The sequence below is a fragment of the Salpingoeca rosetta genome (assembly GCF_000188695.1).
Source record: "Salpingoeca rosetta unplaced genomic scaffold supercont1.13, whole genome shotgun sequence".
Taxonomy (NCBI): domain Eukaryota; class Choanoflagellata; order Craspedida; family Salpingoecidae; genus Salpingoeca; species Salpingoeca rosetta.
The window spans coordinates 679,450-696,816 of record NW_004754921.1 but is presented as its reverse complement, the minus strand read 5'-3'; the positions used below and the strand labels follow the sequence as shown (position 1 = coordinate 696,816).

Genomic DNA, 17,367 nt, shown 5'->3' with positions numbered 1-17,367 from the left:
CGCTGTCGTCCGTCGGGAACAACAACAAGTCCTCGCCAACGGGCCGCAGGGGCAGTGTCAGCAAGCTCACGTCCCGCAAGCAGCAGCGTGCCGCGCACAAGGTCTGGCCCCGTCGTGTGCTTGTGGTGTTCTGTGCTCTCTGTGTGTGTGTGTGTGTGAAAATTCAGAGCTCTTTCTGTTCCTCTACTTGCCTTCCTCACCACCATTCCCACCTTTCTGTTCCTCACGCAACCACCATCACCATGATCGCGTGCAGCCCGGGATCCCGTCACTGCCGATCCGCAACGAGACGCAGGCGCAGGTGCAGCGGGAGCGCTCACGAGTGAAGGACATTCGCGCAAAGGTCATGGCCGCACGCGTCATCCAACGCGCATTCAGGTCAGCGAGCCGCAGCAGTGCTACTGTTGTGGTGTGGATGTGTTTTTGGTGGCTAATGTGCGTGTGCGATCTTGTTAACTGTAGCTGTATTTGTGCTGTGCTTCTGTTCTGTGCGCAGCTGGTGCTCACTATCGTGCATTCTCTCCTGCACCATGACATCTTGCGCCTTCACCTCCTGCATCGTCATCGCCATCATCATCATCGTTGTGACCACTGCCAGGCGGTGGCTGTTCCATCCGGAGCGCCAGGTGCCGAGTCCCGTCCACTCGCCGCAGCGCCCGCGGGTAAGGGCATGGCACTCGTCGTGCTGGTGCTGGTGCTGGTGTAGACTGGTTACTCGTACTTTTTGCACTGCTCGCTTGCATTTGTATGTGTGTGTGTGTGCGTGTGTGTTTGACTCGGCTGTGCTTGCTGACGACACAGCCATTCTTAACTGTTGCAACAGGTGTTTGAGGGCACGGTTGGCTTCTCAGTGGACGAGAACGACAAGCGGCAACAGATTGCTGCGCTCACCATCCAGCTCGCCTGGCGCCAGTACATCGGCAGAAGGGTCCGTCGTCGCTGCCATGGCTTTGCGAAATTCGTGTGTGTGTGTCTGTGTGTGTCTGTGTGTGTCTGTGTGTGTCTGTGTGTGTTTGCTTCTGCCAGGTGTAACCGCCATGACATACTGCCACACACAATCACAACCATCTCAAACACCACCAAATCTCACACTACACTCCCCCTCCCCAATTGCAGGCTGAGCGCGAGGCCCGCCAGACATCGCTGAACCAGTCGCTCGCGCGGCAGATGGCGAGGCAGCGGCAGCAGAAGGCCGTCTACGACAGCACCGTGCCCGTCGTCCAGTGGAAGCCGGTGCGTGGCGGCGGTTGATGGTCGTGGTGGTGATGGATGGGAGGAGGATGAGGAAGAGGCTCTACTGCATGCCCATTCTTTGGTGCTGAAAGTGTCCCACTCACAAGCACACACACACACACACACACACACACACACACACACACACACACACACACACACACACACACACACACACACACACGTACGTTGTGTGGTGCAGACGCTAGCGCCGATTGTGCGGCCGCTCGAGTTCCGGTCGCTGCCATCCCCCGCCGTCACGTCGTTCACAATGGCGCTCAACACATACACGCAGCCGTTTGCCGATATCCAGGTCAGACAGAGATGCGCGCGCGCCAAAAAAAAAAAAAAAAAAAAGAAAAAAGAAAAAAGAAAAGGGAGAGGGGATCTAAGAATGTGCTGCTTGCTGCGTGCTGTTGGCTGATTGTTGTCGCTTGGCGAAAGTTTGGCTCGCTACTGGGTTGTTCTTCTCACGAGATCATAAACACACACACAAACACACACTCTCTCACACTTTCTCACCGCATGCACACGTCCCACTTTCCCTTTGCTCCCACTGCACCCTGCAACCGCCCAATGCTTCGAATCGTCAGCGGCACCGGCTGCAGCGGGCAGAGGAGATGCTCCGTCTTCGCCAGGAGGACGCCGAGCGACGACTCATGCAGACCGAGGAGAGGGTGAGCACGCCGTGTGTATCTGTGTGTGTGTGTGTGTGTTTGTGTGTGTGTGTGTGTGTTGTGTGTGTGTACGTTCGTACGTACGTACGTGCAAGCTCTGTGTGCGTGCCGCCACACCTTCAAATTGAACCACAACGGCACATTTAACCTTTATGCTCACCGTCGCTTCCTCTGCAGATGCGCTCCGTGCTGTCTCTCACAGCGCAGCGGCCAAGCACCGCGCTGCTCTGTGCGTTCTCCGCCAATGTCGCTGCCATTGCATTTGCATGCATTTGACTGCATGCACGTACATGCACGCCCTTGTTTCCACTGCACCACTGCCACTAAGCTTCATCTTACCCGCCACAAAAATATTCATTCTTCCACACGTCCTTCTCACCAACAACACACGCATGCAGATCCGGTAATTGAGAGCGACCACGAGGACGCGGTTGCGTATGAGCAATTCCAACACGATCTCCACCAATCACAACAACAACAACAGCAGCAGCAGCAGCAGCAGCAGCAGCAGCGCCGCACACGTGTGGATCCGCATGAAATTGTCCGCCAATATCAGGCCAAGCGGGGCATTGTTGCGTGACACGCGCTGGTGAATGGGATGGTTGCGCGCTCTGGTTGGCCTGCTTCTCGCCGCTTTGCGCTGTTTTGAGCGTTTCTGTTCTTGAATTGCCCCTTTGCTTGCTTGATGCCTTGCTTGCTTCCAATGCTCTGTGTTCTCTTCACCTCTTTAATCGATTGTGTTCATGTTCTTGCGTGCGTGCGTGCGTGCGTGCGTGCGTGCACGCCAATGTTCATGTCTTGCGTGTTTGCCTGTGGTCGCGTTTCAATGAATTGCCAAAGGCAAGGGTTACGGAATGCACGCACGTGGACACACATGTGAAAAGTTGTGATTTTTCTGGGAACGAAAGCAGTGGGGTTTCGGTTAACACAAGTCAGTCAGGTGATGAAGGATGATGAAACGTGCAGGCTAGGAATGGCGGCAGAGTACAACACAAAGCAGCACACAACACACACGCACACAATACACAATCAGAGCGTCCCAAAGTAAGCACGCTCATGCATCTGCGGGCGCAGAGAGCATTTGACGAACAAGTGCCAGGGTGACGCGAACACTGGTGGTGGCGCCAGTTCGATACAGCGCAGCCAGCAGGGCCTTTGAATACGCGCTGCTGCCGTCCAGCTGTTCAAAACGGAAAAGTGAAGACACAACACAGGAAAGAACGCATGGGTGACATGACGAAAACGAACACAATAGGTGAGACGGATGCGAACCCAGCGAAACCCACACCACACGCCACTGCCCAAACACCTTAAGCATCACTCCACGAATCATCATCACGATCACCCACACCACCACCATGACCAGAACACACGCGAACGCACCAAGATCTGTGTGATGATGCCTGTGTCCTCTTGGCGGGTAATGTGCACGTGGCGCCTGGAAGAGGTTCGCCCGCTCAGCACAGAGAGCTTCACCTCCACCGCTGTCGCAGAAACAGACTTCGCAAGTAAGGTAGGGGGAGGGGTGTGGTGCAGGATGAAGTGTGAGTAAGATGGGTGAAGGTGAAGGCGAAAGCGGTGCATCCGAATTGTCGGTTAGCGTTCCGCAAAGTACACGAGCCGCCAACACTAAATAGCAACAACAACAACAACAACTTAAACAACAACAACAACAACAACTTAAACAACAACAACAACTTAAACAACAACAACAACTTAAACAACAACAACAACAACTTAAACAACAACAACAACAACAACAACTTCAAAACAGCAGCACCAGCAAAGTTTAACGCACGAGAATCTCTGCGCCGGCGAGTTTGCTGACGGTGCTGACGGCTGCAAGCACATCTGCCCGCTTCTGGTTGAGCGCGGCCGCCACGTGTCCTGCACACGCCTCCACCTCAGCTGTTGATGTGCAGAACCAAGTGGTGGGCGCTTGTCGTGAGATTCATCGGAACAGCGGCGATAGAGTGGTTTGGACATGCATGGGTGGCAGCACGCAAGGCGCTGGCATGATGCCAACATGTGCAGCGTTTCAGCAAACCGTCAACTGCTCCAAACTCCACCTTGCAGTTGTTCCTTGCGCGTGGTTGCTTGTTGGAGTGTGGCCTTGCACGCCTCAACTTTATCGCTGTGCACACGCGCGAAATCCCTCTGCTCCTCAATACGCTGGCGACACGTGTCCACCTGCGACTGCAACGACTCCACATTCTCCTGCAGTCCAGGGTGCACCATGGCGGCAACGGACACGAGAGTCAATGAGGAGGCACACATGCTCGGGATACAGCACGTCATGCTTGAATGATTTGTTGTGATAAATGCACGCGTGCGACCACTCTTCATCCACTCACGTGTGAGAGCGGCTGCGAGTTTTCTTGTCCAAGTCGCTCTTGCTGCTGTCGCAAACGCTCCCGTTTCTAAATCATGGCGTGTTGATGCAATTGAAGTTTTCGGTGAGCGTGCACCGTGGGATTTGAGCGCGATAAAGAGACGTCGGTTATTCACACATGCGAATGGCGGTATCACAGTAAACAGTGACTGTTCGTTGCCATGCCCTCACCTCCTGTACACGTTGCTCCAATGCCTTGAACTTTTCCATCATTGAAAGTGCATCCGCGCTTTGTTGCTGTAATGGCGCGATGGGGGGTGTTGAGTGGATCAGCAAACGCACAAATCACACACATGACGCATAACACCCGCCATCATACGCACTGCGCAAGCCCACGCTACACCCGCTCCCCAACTCCACGCGCGCATGTCAAACACACTTGGAATTCGTCTCGCTTGTCCAGGACGGCGTGTGCTGTTTCCTGGATGGCGTCTTGCAAGTCTCTGTTGGCTGCCTTGATGCTCTGCACTTGCGCCTTTGTCTCTGTTTTGTCCTCTTCACTCACACCGCACGCTGGCGTGGAGCCAATCTCGTACGTTCCCAGCTGTTGTGTGTTGAAAATAGATGGAGGCGAGCAACACAACAGTCAGTGCAGACAAGAACGAATGCAAGCGTGTGATGGGAGGTGACACGATAACATCGTAATGGACGCGTGACTCCTCACACCTTGTCCAGAAAGCCAGCTTTTGTCTTCATCTCCACAAAGTTGAACTTGAGCTTGGACATGTGATCCTGCATTCCAGAAGAAGGAGGGGGTGTTTGTATATCAGTGAGTGTAGCGCTGTGTGTATGTGTCCACGCGTGTAAGTGGCACTGTGTGTGGGCATGTCTATGTGAGCTTTACCTTGGCCATTTGAAGTTCAGACTCGATGTTCTCGTCACAGTCCTCTGCGCGGCGAACGCTCTCTGCAAAGTTGGGCTCCGCCGCATTGACATTGTCAATGAGCCTGGTTGAGAACACTCAGAGAACGTGAGGTGGCCATTGCCGCGTGACCAAACAGGCACACATGCAGAAGACGTCCGATGCACCACACACACACAAATGTACGCACGCAAACACACACACACACACATGTACGCACAAATGTACGCACATGAACACACACACACACACACAAATGTACGCACATGAACACACAGCCACACACATACACACACATACACACACAGCCACACGTCAACGCACGTCTGCATCGACGAGGCGACCTCCATCTTGCTTGCTTGGTCTCAATTTTGAAAAGTTGGCGGTTGAGAAAATGATGATTTTCCATATCTTCACGTAATCTTCACCAACAGCAACCAACCAAACAACCAAGATGGACGAGGAAGCGGTGCGCACTCTGCTGGCTGAAGGCAACATCGACGGCCTTGTTCAGCACTGCACCGACATTGAACTGGACGTGAGTGTGTGTTGGAGAAGAGGGGGTGGGGGCTTATTGATGGAGAGAAGGAAGAAGGGTACAAAGAGAGAGTGTGTGTGTGATGAGCTCAGAGAAGGGAGAAGAATGCATCTGCGTGCCGTGTCCTTCATTTCACACCACAGCTCAATTGTTTTGACTGCTCGTTTTCTTCTTCACATCAACACACGACAGGAGAAGAGCTCACCAAAAGGCGTGGCGCCAGGCAACGTTTACTTGGTCCTGCTCCTGGCCCACCTCATTCAACATGATCTGTGAGTAGAGAACTGTGCATCTGTGTGTTCTGTGTGTTCTGTGTGCGTGTGTTGGGGGGGGGGGCCGCCTTGTCGACAAAAATGCTGCTCATGCTTACTTGTCCCTCTTCGACATCCAACCCATCAATCATTGTCGACAGGAGTTCCGCACGGTTCTTGTGGAAGAGAATACCCCAAAGCGTCAAGCAGGTGTGCTTGTAGTTGCTGTGTATGGTGTTTGTGTACACGTGTGCGCATTTGCATGTTCTTGAAGGCTGAGGTGTGTTGAGCTGACGCTGCACACCCAACGCTTCGACGTGCGTACGCCACCCAGGAGTGCCCCGAGTTGATTGCTGCGTGGCAGATTGGACAGGCGTTGTGGAAAGGCATCTCGCCCAGAGATGCGCTCACAGCATACTCCTGGAATCCACTCGCCACAGCGCTCGTCGCAGAGCTCAAAGGTCTGTCATAATTGTGTGCTTTGTTTCGTGTTTTGTTTCATGTTGAGTGTGTTTATGTTTGTGCGCGTGTGTTTGTGTACGTGTGTGTGTGTGTGTGTGTCGGATGGCGAGACGCTGTTTCGTGTGCTTCGTGCTGTAGAATGCCTTGTGCTGCTGCCTTGTCACTTGTGTGGTGTGAACCATGCGATGCGATGCGATGCGATGCGATGGGGAAACAAACAGAGGCGATTGTGACGCGGGCATTCAAGAAGATGACCAAGGCATATGCTACAGTGGACATGGACACAGTCTTGAGGAGCACCGGCATGTCGGAGGCAGAGTGCATCAAACGTATGCCTCTGCATTGCGTGTATGTGCGTGCTTTTGTGTATGTGTATGTGTACCTTTTGTTTGTTGTTTGACATGGCACGGCAGCTCACACATCTTCCGCACTGCATCACGCATCATGTCCAGATGCAACGACGGTGATGCAGTGGGAGTATGATGCACAGGCACGCGCGTTCACCGTGAAACGGGAAGGTGAGGGCTTGACACCATGCATACCTGCTTGCCTTGTTCTGTTTTGTCAGCTGATCATTGCTTGCTGCTGCAGTTCTTTGCTTGCTGCTGACGTTTGCTTGCTGCTGCTTTTCCATCTCACCCACTCTCCTTCGCTCCCTCTCAGAAGAGGGGACAGATAGCAAGGCAACAGGAGCAGCAACCCTGCTCACAGACAGCGGACTGGCCGCCCTCACAGAGACGGTCGTCGCACTCGAGGCGTGAAGCAAGGATGAAGCAGGAGGAGCGAAGCAGAAACGTTTGTCGCAGGAAGACACACACAACACACACACACACACACACACACACACACACACACACACACACACACACTCTCTCTCTCTCTCTCTCTCTCTCTCTCTCTCTCTCTCTCTCTCTCTCTCTCTCTCTCTCTCTCTCTCTCTTTGTGCCTTTGTTTGTATGGGACGGGCCCAATTCGTAAGGGAAGAATAAAGAATTTTGCAGCAGGCGAAATGCGCCAAGAAGAAGCAAAGCAGAAACACAAACACACAACAAAGGCAACCACCCACCACAGCACCTTCTGTCCTTCTCTTCTGTCCTGATGAGGATGAAGTGGAAGGGAGCGAGAGGAAGGGGTGTCATGGGACGGCGGCTGGCGATCGCCATCGCCCTCCTCTTTGCTGTAACAGCCACCGTTGCCACTGTATGGGGTCCACACCAAGCAGGTAACAAAGGGCGAGAGACAACGGAGGGGCGATCGCGCGATGGGAGGGTCTGTTGTCTCTTGTTGTGTCGCGTGCTTTTGGAGCTCACACTTGCGCTGTGTCACGCGTTTCGGTCTTCAGGTGCCGTGGGCGAGATGTGCAACAAGGGAGGAGGAGGAGGACAAGACTGTGCACAGGACGGGAGCGAAGTGTGCCAGAGCGGCTCGTGCGTGTGCGCCGCAGGTATGTCAAATGCCAGCATGCAGGCACACAGTTGCGTGGTTGCGGACAGATTTGGGATGCGTGGGTGGATGCTGTGGGTGAGTGAGTGACGGTTTGGTGGCTCACTTGTAATGGTGTGTGTGTGTGACTTTGCAGGGTATGGCTACACGGGTGACGATTGCGTTGAGTGCGGGTTTCAATTCTACAAGTCCTCCGCCGGTGATGAAGCGTGCAGCGAGACAATTCGGTGCGACAAGGGCGAACGGTGGTTCAAGCCATCGAACACCGAGGACGCCACGTGTCCAGGCTGCCAATCGGGTGAGTCACACCGCGTGGATCGCTGCATCACCACCTTGTATTGCATGCAGTGAAGAATGCACTGCTTTCATCCTCTGTTCACACATCGTCGCGTGTCTAACAACATCATCACGCCATCATCAGGCAAGTATCAGGACAAGACTGGTCACCGCGACACGCAATGCTACGACCCCTCCACGTGCGAGGCTGGGAAGTACGTGACGCAGGAGCCCAACACGAAACAGGACCGGGAGTGTGGCCTGTGCGAACCAGGCAAATACACCGCCATCGCCAACCAGCCAAGCTGCAGAAACTGTCCCGGTGGCAAATACCAGAACGCCGAAGGGCAATCAGGTATGTGTGTGTGCGTGTGCGCCCTCGATCTGTGTGTAGTGTCGGTCGTGTGCTGTCTCTGCCCGCTTGTCTTTTCCCTCCGAATGTGCTCACACCTCCACCATTCACGCCGCCATGCAGGATGCAAAGACCCGACCGTCTGCATGCCTGGCGAGTACATCAAATCTGATCGGACCCCTACCACGAACCGATACTGCTTCAAATGTGTGGCCGGCACATACATCGAGACAAGGCAGGCTTCAGAGTGCAAGACGTGCGACAGCGGGAAGTACCAAGACCGTGATGGTCAAACAGGTGAGCTGTGGCTTCAACCGCAGTGGATGCGCCGTGACTGATGTGTCTGACTTTGCGTGTAAGGCAATCCTCGTTTGCACCCTGGAACCCACCAGCGCACTCACACCTCCCCACATCTTACCACCCATTTCCAGAGTGCAAGAACTGGCGCACGTGTGGGCCGGGAAAGAAGTGGAAGGCTGGCTCAACTACCGATGACGCAACATGCCCAAACTGCGGGCCAGGTGTGTGTGCGTGTGTGCTTGTTCTTCCACGTTCCCTCCTGACATTCGTGCGTTTCATCTCCACCCCTTCTCATTCCTCAACCCACCCATCTTCTTGGCTCGCACCGCTCCTACTAGGCAAGTACCAAGACGAGACCGGCCACCAGGAAAAGTCGTGCAAAAAGTGCCCAGAAGGAGAGTTTCAACCTGGCAGTGGCGCCTCAAGTGAGTGCTATCATTGTGTGCGTGTGTGCGTGTGTGCGTGTGTGTCATGTGCACATAACACTCGACTGCTTGCATCTCGTGTCTCTCTCGATCTGTTTCTGTGAGTAAGCGGAACCAGCACCATTCCCTTCTTACTCACATGTTTGTGTCTGCTTTCCTCGCATTGTGTCACTACCCAAACTCACACAATATCATCAAGGCTGCGAGGCGTGGATGACCTGCGGACAGGGGCAGAAATGGACCAAAGGCTCCGCAACAGAGAACGCGGGATGCTTGCCATGCGGATCACGTAAGCGGCAACCCCTGCAACTGCAATGTCAAGGACAGAATGGTCATGGCTGCAGCGTTATGTGGTGCAGTATCCTCTCCCCCCTCACACGCCACCTTATCCCTTCCCCCTCCCCCCCTCTTCTCGCCGACACCGTTCCTCTGACCCTTCAGAGGAGTACCAATCCAAGATCGCCCACCAGGACAAGTCGTGTGACCCCTGGACAACGTGCAGCAGCGGCTACTACGTGACCGCCGACCCCACCTCCTCATCCGACAGGACTTGCGACAAGTGTGATGCCGGCACATACGGCGACGCCATGAACGCAGACAGCTGCAAAGGCTGTGGCACAGGCAAATACCAAGATGCCTCTGGCCAAACAGGTATGTTGAACTGACTCGATGCCGATGCAGCGCGTCGCTCATGTCTTGTGTTGTTAGCCTTGTCGTGCGCTTCTCTCATGTCCTCCTTGCCTCATTCCTCTTCTTCTTCTCCCACTCCCTCTTGAATGTCACTCCAGACTGCAAGGAGTGGAAAATGTGCGGCCAGGGCGAGAAATGGACAACGGGATCATCCACAGAGGATGCAACGTGCTCGCCGTGCAGTACACGTGAGTCGAAGACAGCAACAAGGGTGAACATGGGACACCGTGATCATATGGTGTGCACGCGCTTGTGCCATGCATGATGTTGGGTTGTGCTGTTGTTGCATTTCTTGACGAAGCACGCTGTTCTTTGCACAAGCACTTCAACTCACTCACTCACTCACTCACTCACCCACTCACTCACCCACTCACTCACTCACTCACTCTCCCTCCCTCCCTCCTCACTAACTCACACGCACACACGCACGCTCGACGTCTTTTCATTCCCACACTGTCACACCACGCATTCCTATTGTGCAGTTCACTACCAGTCCAAGACTTCGCACCAGGACACCTCGTGTACCTCGTGGTCCACGTGTGGCCCGGGGTATGAGGTGACCATCGAACCGACAGCCAGCAACGACCGCTTGTGTGCAATGTGCGATTACGGGCACTACCAGGATGGCACGAACCAGCAGGACTGCAAGCCGTGTGATCCTGGCCAGCACCAAGACGAGCGCGGGCAAACAGAGTGCAAGGCATGTGGTGCAGGCAAATACCAGGGCAGCTCTGGCGAGAAAGGTGCGGGGCAAGGTGGTGCTAGCGATGAGCTGCACCCGTGGCGATGTTGGGGCGTTTTCTGGCTGTGTTGCCCACCTTCAACACCTCGTGCACATCTTACTCACATCCGTCTTTCTCCCTCCGCACGTTTTCCGACAGACTGCATCACATACAGCACGTGTGATGCAGGAACCAAGTTTGTCACTGGAACCACGACGGAGGACCGCACATGTGTACTGTGTGAAGCAGGTGGGTTGCACCTGTGCTTCTCGTATCTCTTTGCCGCTGTGTTCACGTCTCTGTTACACCCTTTGCTTGCTTGCTTCTTCCCCTCGCATGCCACTCACACTAGGTCGTGCTCCTCATCTTGTGCATTGCCTGCAGGCAAGTTCCGTGCCGATACCGGCCACAGGCTCTCGAAATGCGAGGCGTGTGCCGACGACACGTTTCAATCGGACGAAGGACAAAGCAGCTGCATGGTGTGCAATGAGTGCGATCCTGGATACGTTATTGACCAGGATTGCACACCAACAAGCGACCGCACATGCAAAGGTGCCGATGGCGTTTGGCGATACCAACTGCTTGCATGGTGACACGTTCGCTTGCCTGCAAGCACGCTTTTGCCTTCTTCTCATCCAACCGCCCTGTATTTCACTGCAGACATTGCAAAGCCCACCATCGTGCTGCGGCGACCAGACAACAATGAGGAAATTCAAGACACATATGTGGTCGAGGCCACGTTTGCCTTTGATCCCCCGATCTTCACGGCGACAGACACGGCGGCTGGCACCGTGACGAAGACGCCACCACCCAACATCGACGACATTGACACGAGTGAGTGCGTGAATGCCGTGAATAGATGTGGTGCCCTTCTGGGTGCGGTTGATCACTCGCTTCTTGGTTTGCACTGCATCTTGTTGCATCTTGTTCTCACACGGATCTCACCTCACACACACACACACATACACACACGCACACACATACACACACGAACACATACACACACACATACACACGCACACACATACACACACACAATACGCATACTACACCACACGCACAGGCACCGTGCGGTCTGACCAGATGCTGACGTACAAGGCGACGGATGCGAACATGAACACGGCAACACGTGACATCACCGTGGAAGTCGTGGACACGACAGGGCCCGCCATCACATTTGACCCTGCAGTGCTGCAGCTGGAGGCCGGGGAGGAGGTGATGCGCAGCAACTTCACGGCCGGCGTTTCCATCGTGGACCGCGTGGACGGAACACTGGGCATCAACCTGCTGGAATACGATGCCAGCGACGTGAACGTGAACACGCTGGGCATGTACGAGGTGGTGTACACGCTGTCTGCACCCGACTCGAACGACAACGAGGCGCCGCCCACCACACGCACAGCAGCCGTCGTCGACACCCTTCCCCCAGTGAGTTTGTGTGTGTATGTGTGTGCCTGTGTGTCTGTGTGTCTGTATGTGTGTGTGTGTACATGAGTGTGTTTTTGTTGTGTTGCGTGCCTTCATCTATGTGGACACTCACTTCCCCCCTTGCCTCCGTTTCTCCTTACCTCCGAGTCTCCTCGCCTCCCATTCAACTCTTTTATCTGTTTACTTCCTCACCAAACCCTGTCACACATTGCCAATCAATCACAGGTCATCACCATTGGTTTTGGCGACCGCAACGTGTCGGAACACAACGTGGTTATCCACGAGGCGGCAACAGAGTTTATCTTCCCGAGCCAGTCTGCATTTGATACATTCGACCCCGCTGTCAATGGCGGTGACGTGCGACGCAACGAAGAGCCGGTGCGTTGTCGCTCTTTTCCTGCGTCTTCCCTGTCGCTGGTGTGTCTTGACCACGTCATGCACCATTCCATCGCTTCCATTTCTCCCACTTCTCACTCCCCGTCTCACACACACTTTCTCCTCACCCTCACATTCCCCCGTCTCACACACCCTTTCTCCTCACCCTCACATTCCCCCGTCTCACACACACTTTCTCCTCACCCTCACATTCCCCCCCCACACCCACACACACACACCCCTGTTCGCAGACCTTCAGCTCGGTTGTGGACGACGGCACGCAGTTCACGTTCACGTACACGGCGACGGATGCATCGGACAACACGGCGATGGTGGTGTATGTGATTGAGGTGCGGGACACGATGGCGCCAACCATCACCATCAGCGGCGAGCACAACATCACGCACGAGGCCGGGACGGAATATGTCGATGCAGGAGCAACAGCAACGGACCTGCTCGAGGATGCGATTGGGCGCGGGGTGGAGGTGGTGGTCACCAACAACGTGTTGAGCAAGCCGCCGTCTGTGCCCGCGGTGTTCACGGTGGAGTACGACGCGTGCGACAAGGCCGGCAACTGCGACGCCATCAACCGCACCGTGCACGTGCTGGACCGCACGGCCCCGAGCATCGAGCTCATTGGCGACGCGCTGCTGGTGGTGGAGGCCGGCAGCAACTTCACCGACATCGACCCTGGCGTGACGCTGGCTGATCTGTACTACGACAACGCCGACCTGACGCTGGTGATTGACGATGGCGGGTACGAGGCGGCGCCAACCGCCACCCCGGTCTCCTTCAACGTCACATACACGGTGACAGACCCGTCCCGCAACACGGCCAGCGTCACGCGCACCATCACCATCATCGACACAACGCCGCCAGACCTGCGTGTCAACGGGAACCTGAGCGTGACGGTTGGCGACGGCGTGACGTGGGTTGAGCCGGGCATTGCACGTGCATACGACATTGTTGACCGCGATGTGCGATCGCGTGTGGTGGCGACGACGCAGCTTGAGGAGGCCGGCGTTGTTGTTCCCACCATGTGTGCGTACTCGTCTGCGCGCGCGTTTGTGCCGCCGCTGTCGCCGCGCGTGTGGTCTTCACCTCGAATGGACGCGGTGGAGTCGAGGGCGCCGAGCGGCACCGTGTACCGCATCAACTACACGGTGGCGGACGCAGCGAGCAACGTGGCGTTTGTGGAGCGCGTGGTGCAGGTTGCAGACCCGACGCCACCCTCGCTGCAGCTGCTTGGGGACCGGGTGCAGGCGCTGGAGTACGGCCCAGATGCGGCGTTTGTTGAGGCGGACGGCGGCGCAGTCTCTGCCGACACGCACGACGGCGACCTGAGCGGGGACGTGTGCGTTGGCGTGAGCATTGTGACGCGCGACGCGAGCGGCGTTGTTGCGCCAGGCGATGTTCGCAGTATTGGCGAAGCTGCCATCACCTACGTCCTCTCGCTTGCTCGCAACGCATCCACAACAACAGCACCACCTCCCACCACTTCCACCGCTTCCACAACTACGATGAACGCAGACACAAGCAACAGCAACAGCAGCAGCAGCACAGCGACAACGACCACTGCAGCTGGGACGACAGCTGCGGATATGTTTGGGCTGGACGCTGCTGTGGCGTCGGCGGAGGTGGGCACGGTGTATGTGCTGCAGTACAGCGTGCACGACCGGGCGGGCAACGCCGCTGTTGGTGTGCAGCGGGCGGTGGTGGTGGTGGACACGACGCCGCCCGAGGTGACGCTGTATGGCGCGGAGGAGGTGCACGTGCCGTATGCGACACGGTATGTGGAGGCCGGGTACAGCGCACAGGATGTGCACGACGGCAACGTGACGTCGCAGGTGGTGGTGAGTGGGGCCGATGCGATTGACGTGCACGTGGCGGGGACGTACGAGATTGAGTACGCGGTGACGGATGCGAACGGCAATACGGGTGTCGCGGTGCGGACGGTGGTGGTTGAGGCGCTGATGCGACCGGAGCGGGCGGACCAGGTGGTGGAGCTGGTGCTTGCAGGCACGGCGGAGTCCATCTTTGGCGGCGACGTGCAGCAGCTGGAGCGCGACCTGGAGGAGGCGCTGAATGTGGACTTTGTGGTGGTGTTTCTCGTCTACGACAAAGCCCTCGGTCGCCCCACCACCGACATCAACACAGTCCCACAGCAACAACAAGGGAGGAAGAGAAGGAGAAGCAGCGGTGGCAGCAGCCGTGACAGCGACAACAACGACAACAACTACAGCCACAACGACAACGCTGGGATCCGTGGACGGCGTGGGCTGTTGGCGCAGCCATCGACGGTGGTCGAGTTTGGGGTTCGCAACGGCACCAGCTTGGAGTGGGTGCCTGCCGACATCCTGCTTGCTCGGTTTGAAGGGCTCGAAACCCTGGCAGCGACTCGAATCACGTCTGTTGCCAGCGCTGCCAAGCGCGGCGGTGGAAGCGATGGTGGTGCTGTTGCAGGCGCCGTCGTTGGCGTGCTGTTAGTGCTGGTGGTGCTGGTCGCTGCCGTTGTTGTGTACAAGCGCCGGCCTGACCTGTTCAAGAGGAGCAGCGAGCCCAAGGACTCGTTCTCGGGCAAGAACACGCTGAGCATGGCACCTGGCCCGTTTGAGTTCCGCAACGGCGATGCAATGGAAATGACGGCTGGCACAGTGATGAGCACAACAGCGGGCGCCGCCGCCGCCGCCTCTCGCATGAACGGCGCTCGCAACCAGCTGTCCTCGGACGGGCACGTTGGCCAGCCCAACTTCTCTGACGAGTCAGACCACGACGACCCCTACAACAGCAGCAGCAGCAGCAGCGATGACGATGTTGGCGGCGATGGCTACGGGAGCGACGACGACACGGGGCCTGCCGTGTCAGAGGTGCGGTTCGCAGCGGACACGGGTGAACTCAGGCTGCTGGCATCGCGGCACAGCGGTGTGGAGCTGTACAGCGACCTGTGCTCTGCCAACGAAAGCAGCACGGACCCCAATCCAAAGACAGCGCCACCGGCCGGTCTCGTGGATGTCACGGAAACGCTGCGGGCAGGCGCGGCCACCACGGCCCATGTGCCCGAGCTCAACCTGTATGAGGATGTGAGCGAGACTGCACCTGTGCCCCCGTCACCGGCGCCTGTGCTTCCGCCGCGTGTTGCGCCTGCAGTGACGGACGACACAGACAACATGTACGACGTGCCCAAGAAGGAAGCTGTGAAGCCGAAGCACCCACCAGCGGGCGAGGCGTTGTATGAGGACGTGGAGGCAACGGGCAAACCCGTGGCCAGTGCCCCGCCGCCAGCAACCGCAGTGGCGTCAGAGGTTGATGACATGTACGACGTGCCACGTCGTGAGCCACGCGTCAAGGCTGGTGCGACCACCACGACACAGGCGACACCTGCTGCTACGACTGCGGACGTGGAAGATGACAACATGTACGACGTTCCGAAAGCGCGCGCGACATCTGGAACAGCTGCGTCGGCGGCAGCGCAGCAGCGGGCCGTGGACTTTGCACCAAGCCTGTACGAAGACGTGGACAGCCCCGTCATGCAGAGCAAGCCCTTGGGCCACACCGCCGCCACCGCTTCCAGCACCACCGCTACGACGGCAACGGGTGGCAGTGCTGGATCGGGAAGCGTGCGGAGACTGCCGCAGCCGCCGCGTGCTGCAACCGTTTCTTCAATGCCGACGGAAGCGCCGTCAAGCGCAGGCACGCAGGTGTACGAGAACCTGAAAGGCGAACCCACCGGGCAGGAAGCCGGTGCCAACCTGTACTCCGTGCCGCATGTGGCGCCTGCTTCCGGTTCAACTGCATCTTCGTCGCCATCAACGCTTGCACCGCCATCATCGGCAAAGTCGGCGACAACCACCCGCTCTGCAAGTGCGCGGCAGAGCAGGCCAAGCACGGACGGTGCTCATGGTGTCGGGAAGGCGTCTGCATCGACCAAGGAGCGTCGCACGCGCGCGCCCACAGCCACGAGCAAGCCCGACACCGTGAGACGCAGCAGCGGTAGCTCAGCGGCCGAGATCAGGCGATCGACGCTGCGGGCCGAGGACATGGCCAGCGAGATGGCGCAGAGTCCAGCATACCTGAATGCCGGTGCACAGGCTGGATTTGTTGGGTTTATGAACCGCAAGGAGGTGGAGGAGTTGCTGAGTGGGCGCGAGCAAGGCACGTACCTGTGGCGGCTGAGCAGGAACGCCCCGGGTGCCGTGCTTTCGGTTCACGGGCGCCACATTGTGGAGCACCACGTGTTCACGCGAGACGCGTCGAGCGGTGCAATTGTCATGAACATGAAGCCGCTGTCCACGACATGCACGACCCTCGACGATGTTGTTGCGCTGCTCGGGCGCAGCACGGAGCTCTCCACCGTGCTACTGAAAGAGCCCGCCGTGCCAGGTCTTTCCGAGGTCACGGCTTCCGAGGCATAACACGCACACGCTGTGTTGTGCTGTGCTGTGTTGTGTTGTGTTGTGTGAATCGTTTGAGGATACATACTGTTCGTTATGTTGCGTTCCATCACTTTACTTAACTGCCGTGTTTGGCTTTTTCAGTTATGTGTGCCACGCGCCTTTGGCTCCATTTTCCTTACGCCCAGTCCATGTTCCGCGATTTGTGGCGCGCTTGCCCCGTCTTGGTTACATTTCTGTGCTGCTGCCATCCCGGCCCTTAGTGTTTCTCGCTCCTGCTCATTCCTTTGCACCTCTTCTGTTATGTGCAGCTTCCGCCACATGATGTGCCTGTCATGTTACTGCCCGAGCAACGCGCGAACCGTGTGTTACCGTCCTATGCGTTTGTGTGCTTGCTTGACTTTTCGTTGGGTGTGAGAGCTGCTGCTGACTACATACACTTCCTACAACTGGCCCGCAGTGCTTGAGGTGGTGGGGTGTGACATGCGCGTGTGCTGGTGCTGTGCTGATGCTCATGTCGCAACCACACACAGACACAACCAAGCCACCC

At 56.8% G+C, this 17,367-nt stretch overlaps 4 protein-coding genes across 4 annotated transcripts in view; 3 read left to right on the top strand and 1 right to left on the bottom strand.

Annotated features, from left to right (window-relative positions):
• The window catches only part of PTSG_05580 (uncharacterized protein), a 7,939-nt gene extending 5,287 nt beyond the window's left edge, over positions 1-2,652 (top strand). The window contains exons 15-23 of the mRNA XM_004993391.1: positions 1-101; positions 257-378; positions 599-662; positions 824-928; positions 1,117-1,233; positions 1,436-1,546; positions 1,827-1,910; positions 2,088-2,139; positions 2,309-2,652. The exon at positions 1-101 is cut by the window's left edge and continues 316 nt beyond it. Of these exons, the coding sequence (XP_004993448.1) occupies positions 1-101; positions 257-378; positions 599-662; positions 824-928; positions 1,117-1,233; positions 1,436-1,546; positions 1,827-1,910; positions 2,088-2,139; positions 2,309-2,490 (938 nt within the window). The 3' untranslated portion in view covers positions 2,491-2,652. The remainder of the gene's footprint in view (positions 102-256; positions 379-598; positions 663-823; positions 929-1,116; positions 1,234-1,435; positions 1,547-1,826; positions 1,911-2,087; positions 2,140-2,308) is intronic.
• Positions 2,626-5,549, bottom strand: PTSG_05579 (uncharacterized protein). The gene is made up of 10 exons (XM_004993390.1): positions 5,489-5,549; positions 5,147-5,249; positions 4,969-5,034; positions 4,682-4,846; positions 4,474-4,539; positions 4,265-4,330; positions 3,980-4,127; positions 3,709-3,818; positions 3,294-3,410; positions 2,626-3,090 (listed from the first exon to the last, which is right to left on the bottom strand). The coding sequence occupies exons 1-10, from the start codon at positions 5,512-5,514 to the stop codon at positions 2,965-2,967; spliced, it is 993 nt and encodes a 330-aa protein (XP_004993447.1). The 5' UTR covers positions 5,515-5,549; the 3' UTR covers positions 2,626-2,964.
• A 69-nt stretch (positions 5,550-5,618) lies between these two features.
• Positions 5,619-7,176, top strand: PTSG_05578 (uncharacterized protein; the record flags this gene model as incomplete). The annotated part of the gene is made up of 7 exons (XM_004993389.1): positions 5,619-5,702; positions 5,895-5,974; positions 6,115-6,163; positions 6,288-6,414; positions 6,637-6,744; positions 6,868-6,933; positions 7,079-7,176. 7 exons carry the CDS (start codon positions 5,619-5,621, stop codon positions 7,174-7,176), a joined length of 612 nt encoding a protein of 203 aa, XP_004993446.1.
• Positions 7,177-7,771: 595 nt separating this feature from the next.
• Positions 7,772-17,271, top strand: PTSG_05577 (uncharacterized protein; the record flags this gene model as incomplete). Its single annotated transcript, XM_004993388.1, has 16 exons — positions 7,772-7,859; positions 7,995-8,156; positions 8,280-8,489; positions 8,610-8,783; positions 8,918-9,007; positions 9,125-9,211; positions 9,411-9,500; positions 9,653-9,862; positions 10,000-10,089; positions 10,384-10,644; positions 10,783-10,872; positions 11,008-11,175; positions 11,284-11,457; positions 11,687-12,051; positions 12,277-12,429; positions 12,678-17,271. The coding sequence occupies 16 exons, from the start codon at positions 7,772-7,774 to the stop codon at positions 16,836-16,838; spliced, it is 6,573 nt and encodes a 2,190-aa protein (XP_004993445.1). The 3' UTR covers positions 16,839-17,271.
• Positions 17,272-17,367: the final 96 nt, after the last annotated feature.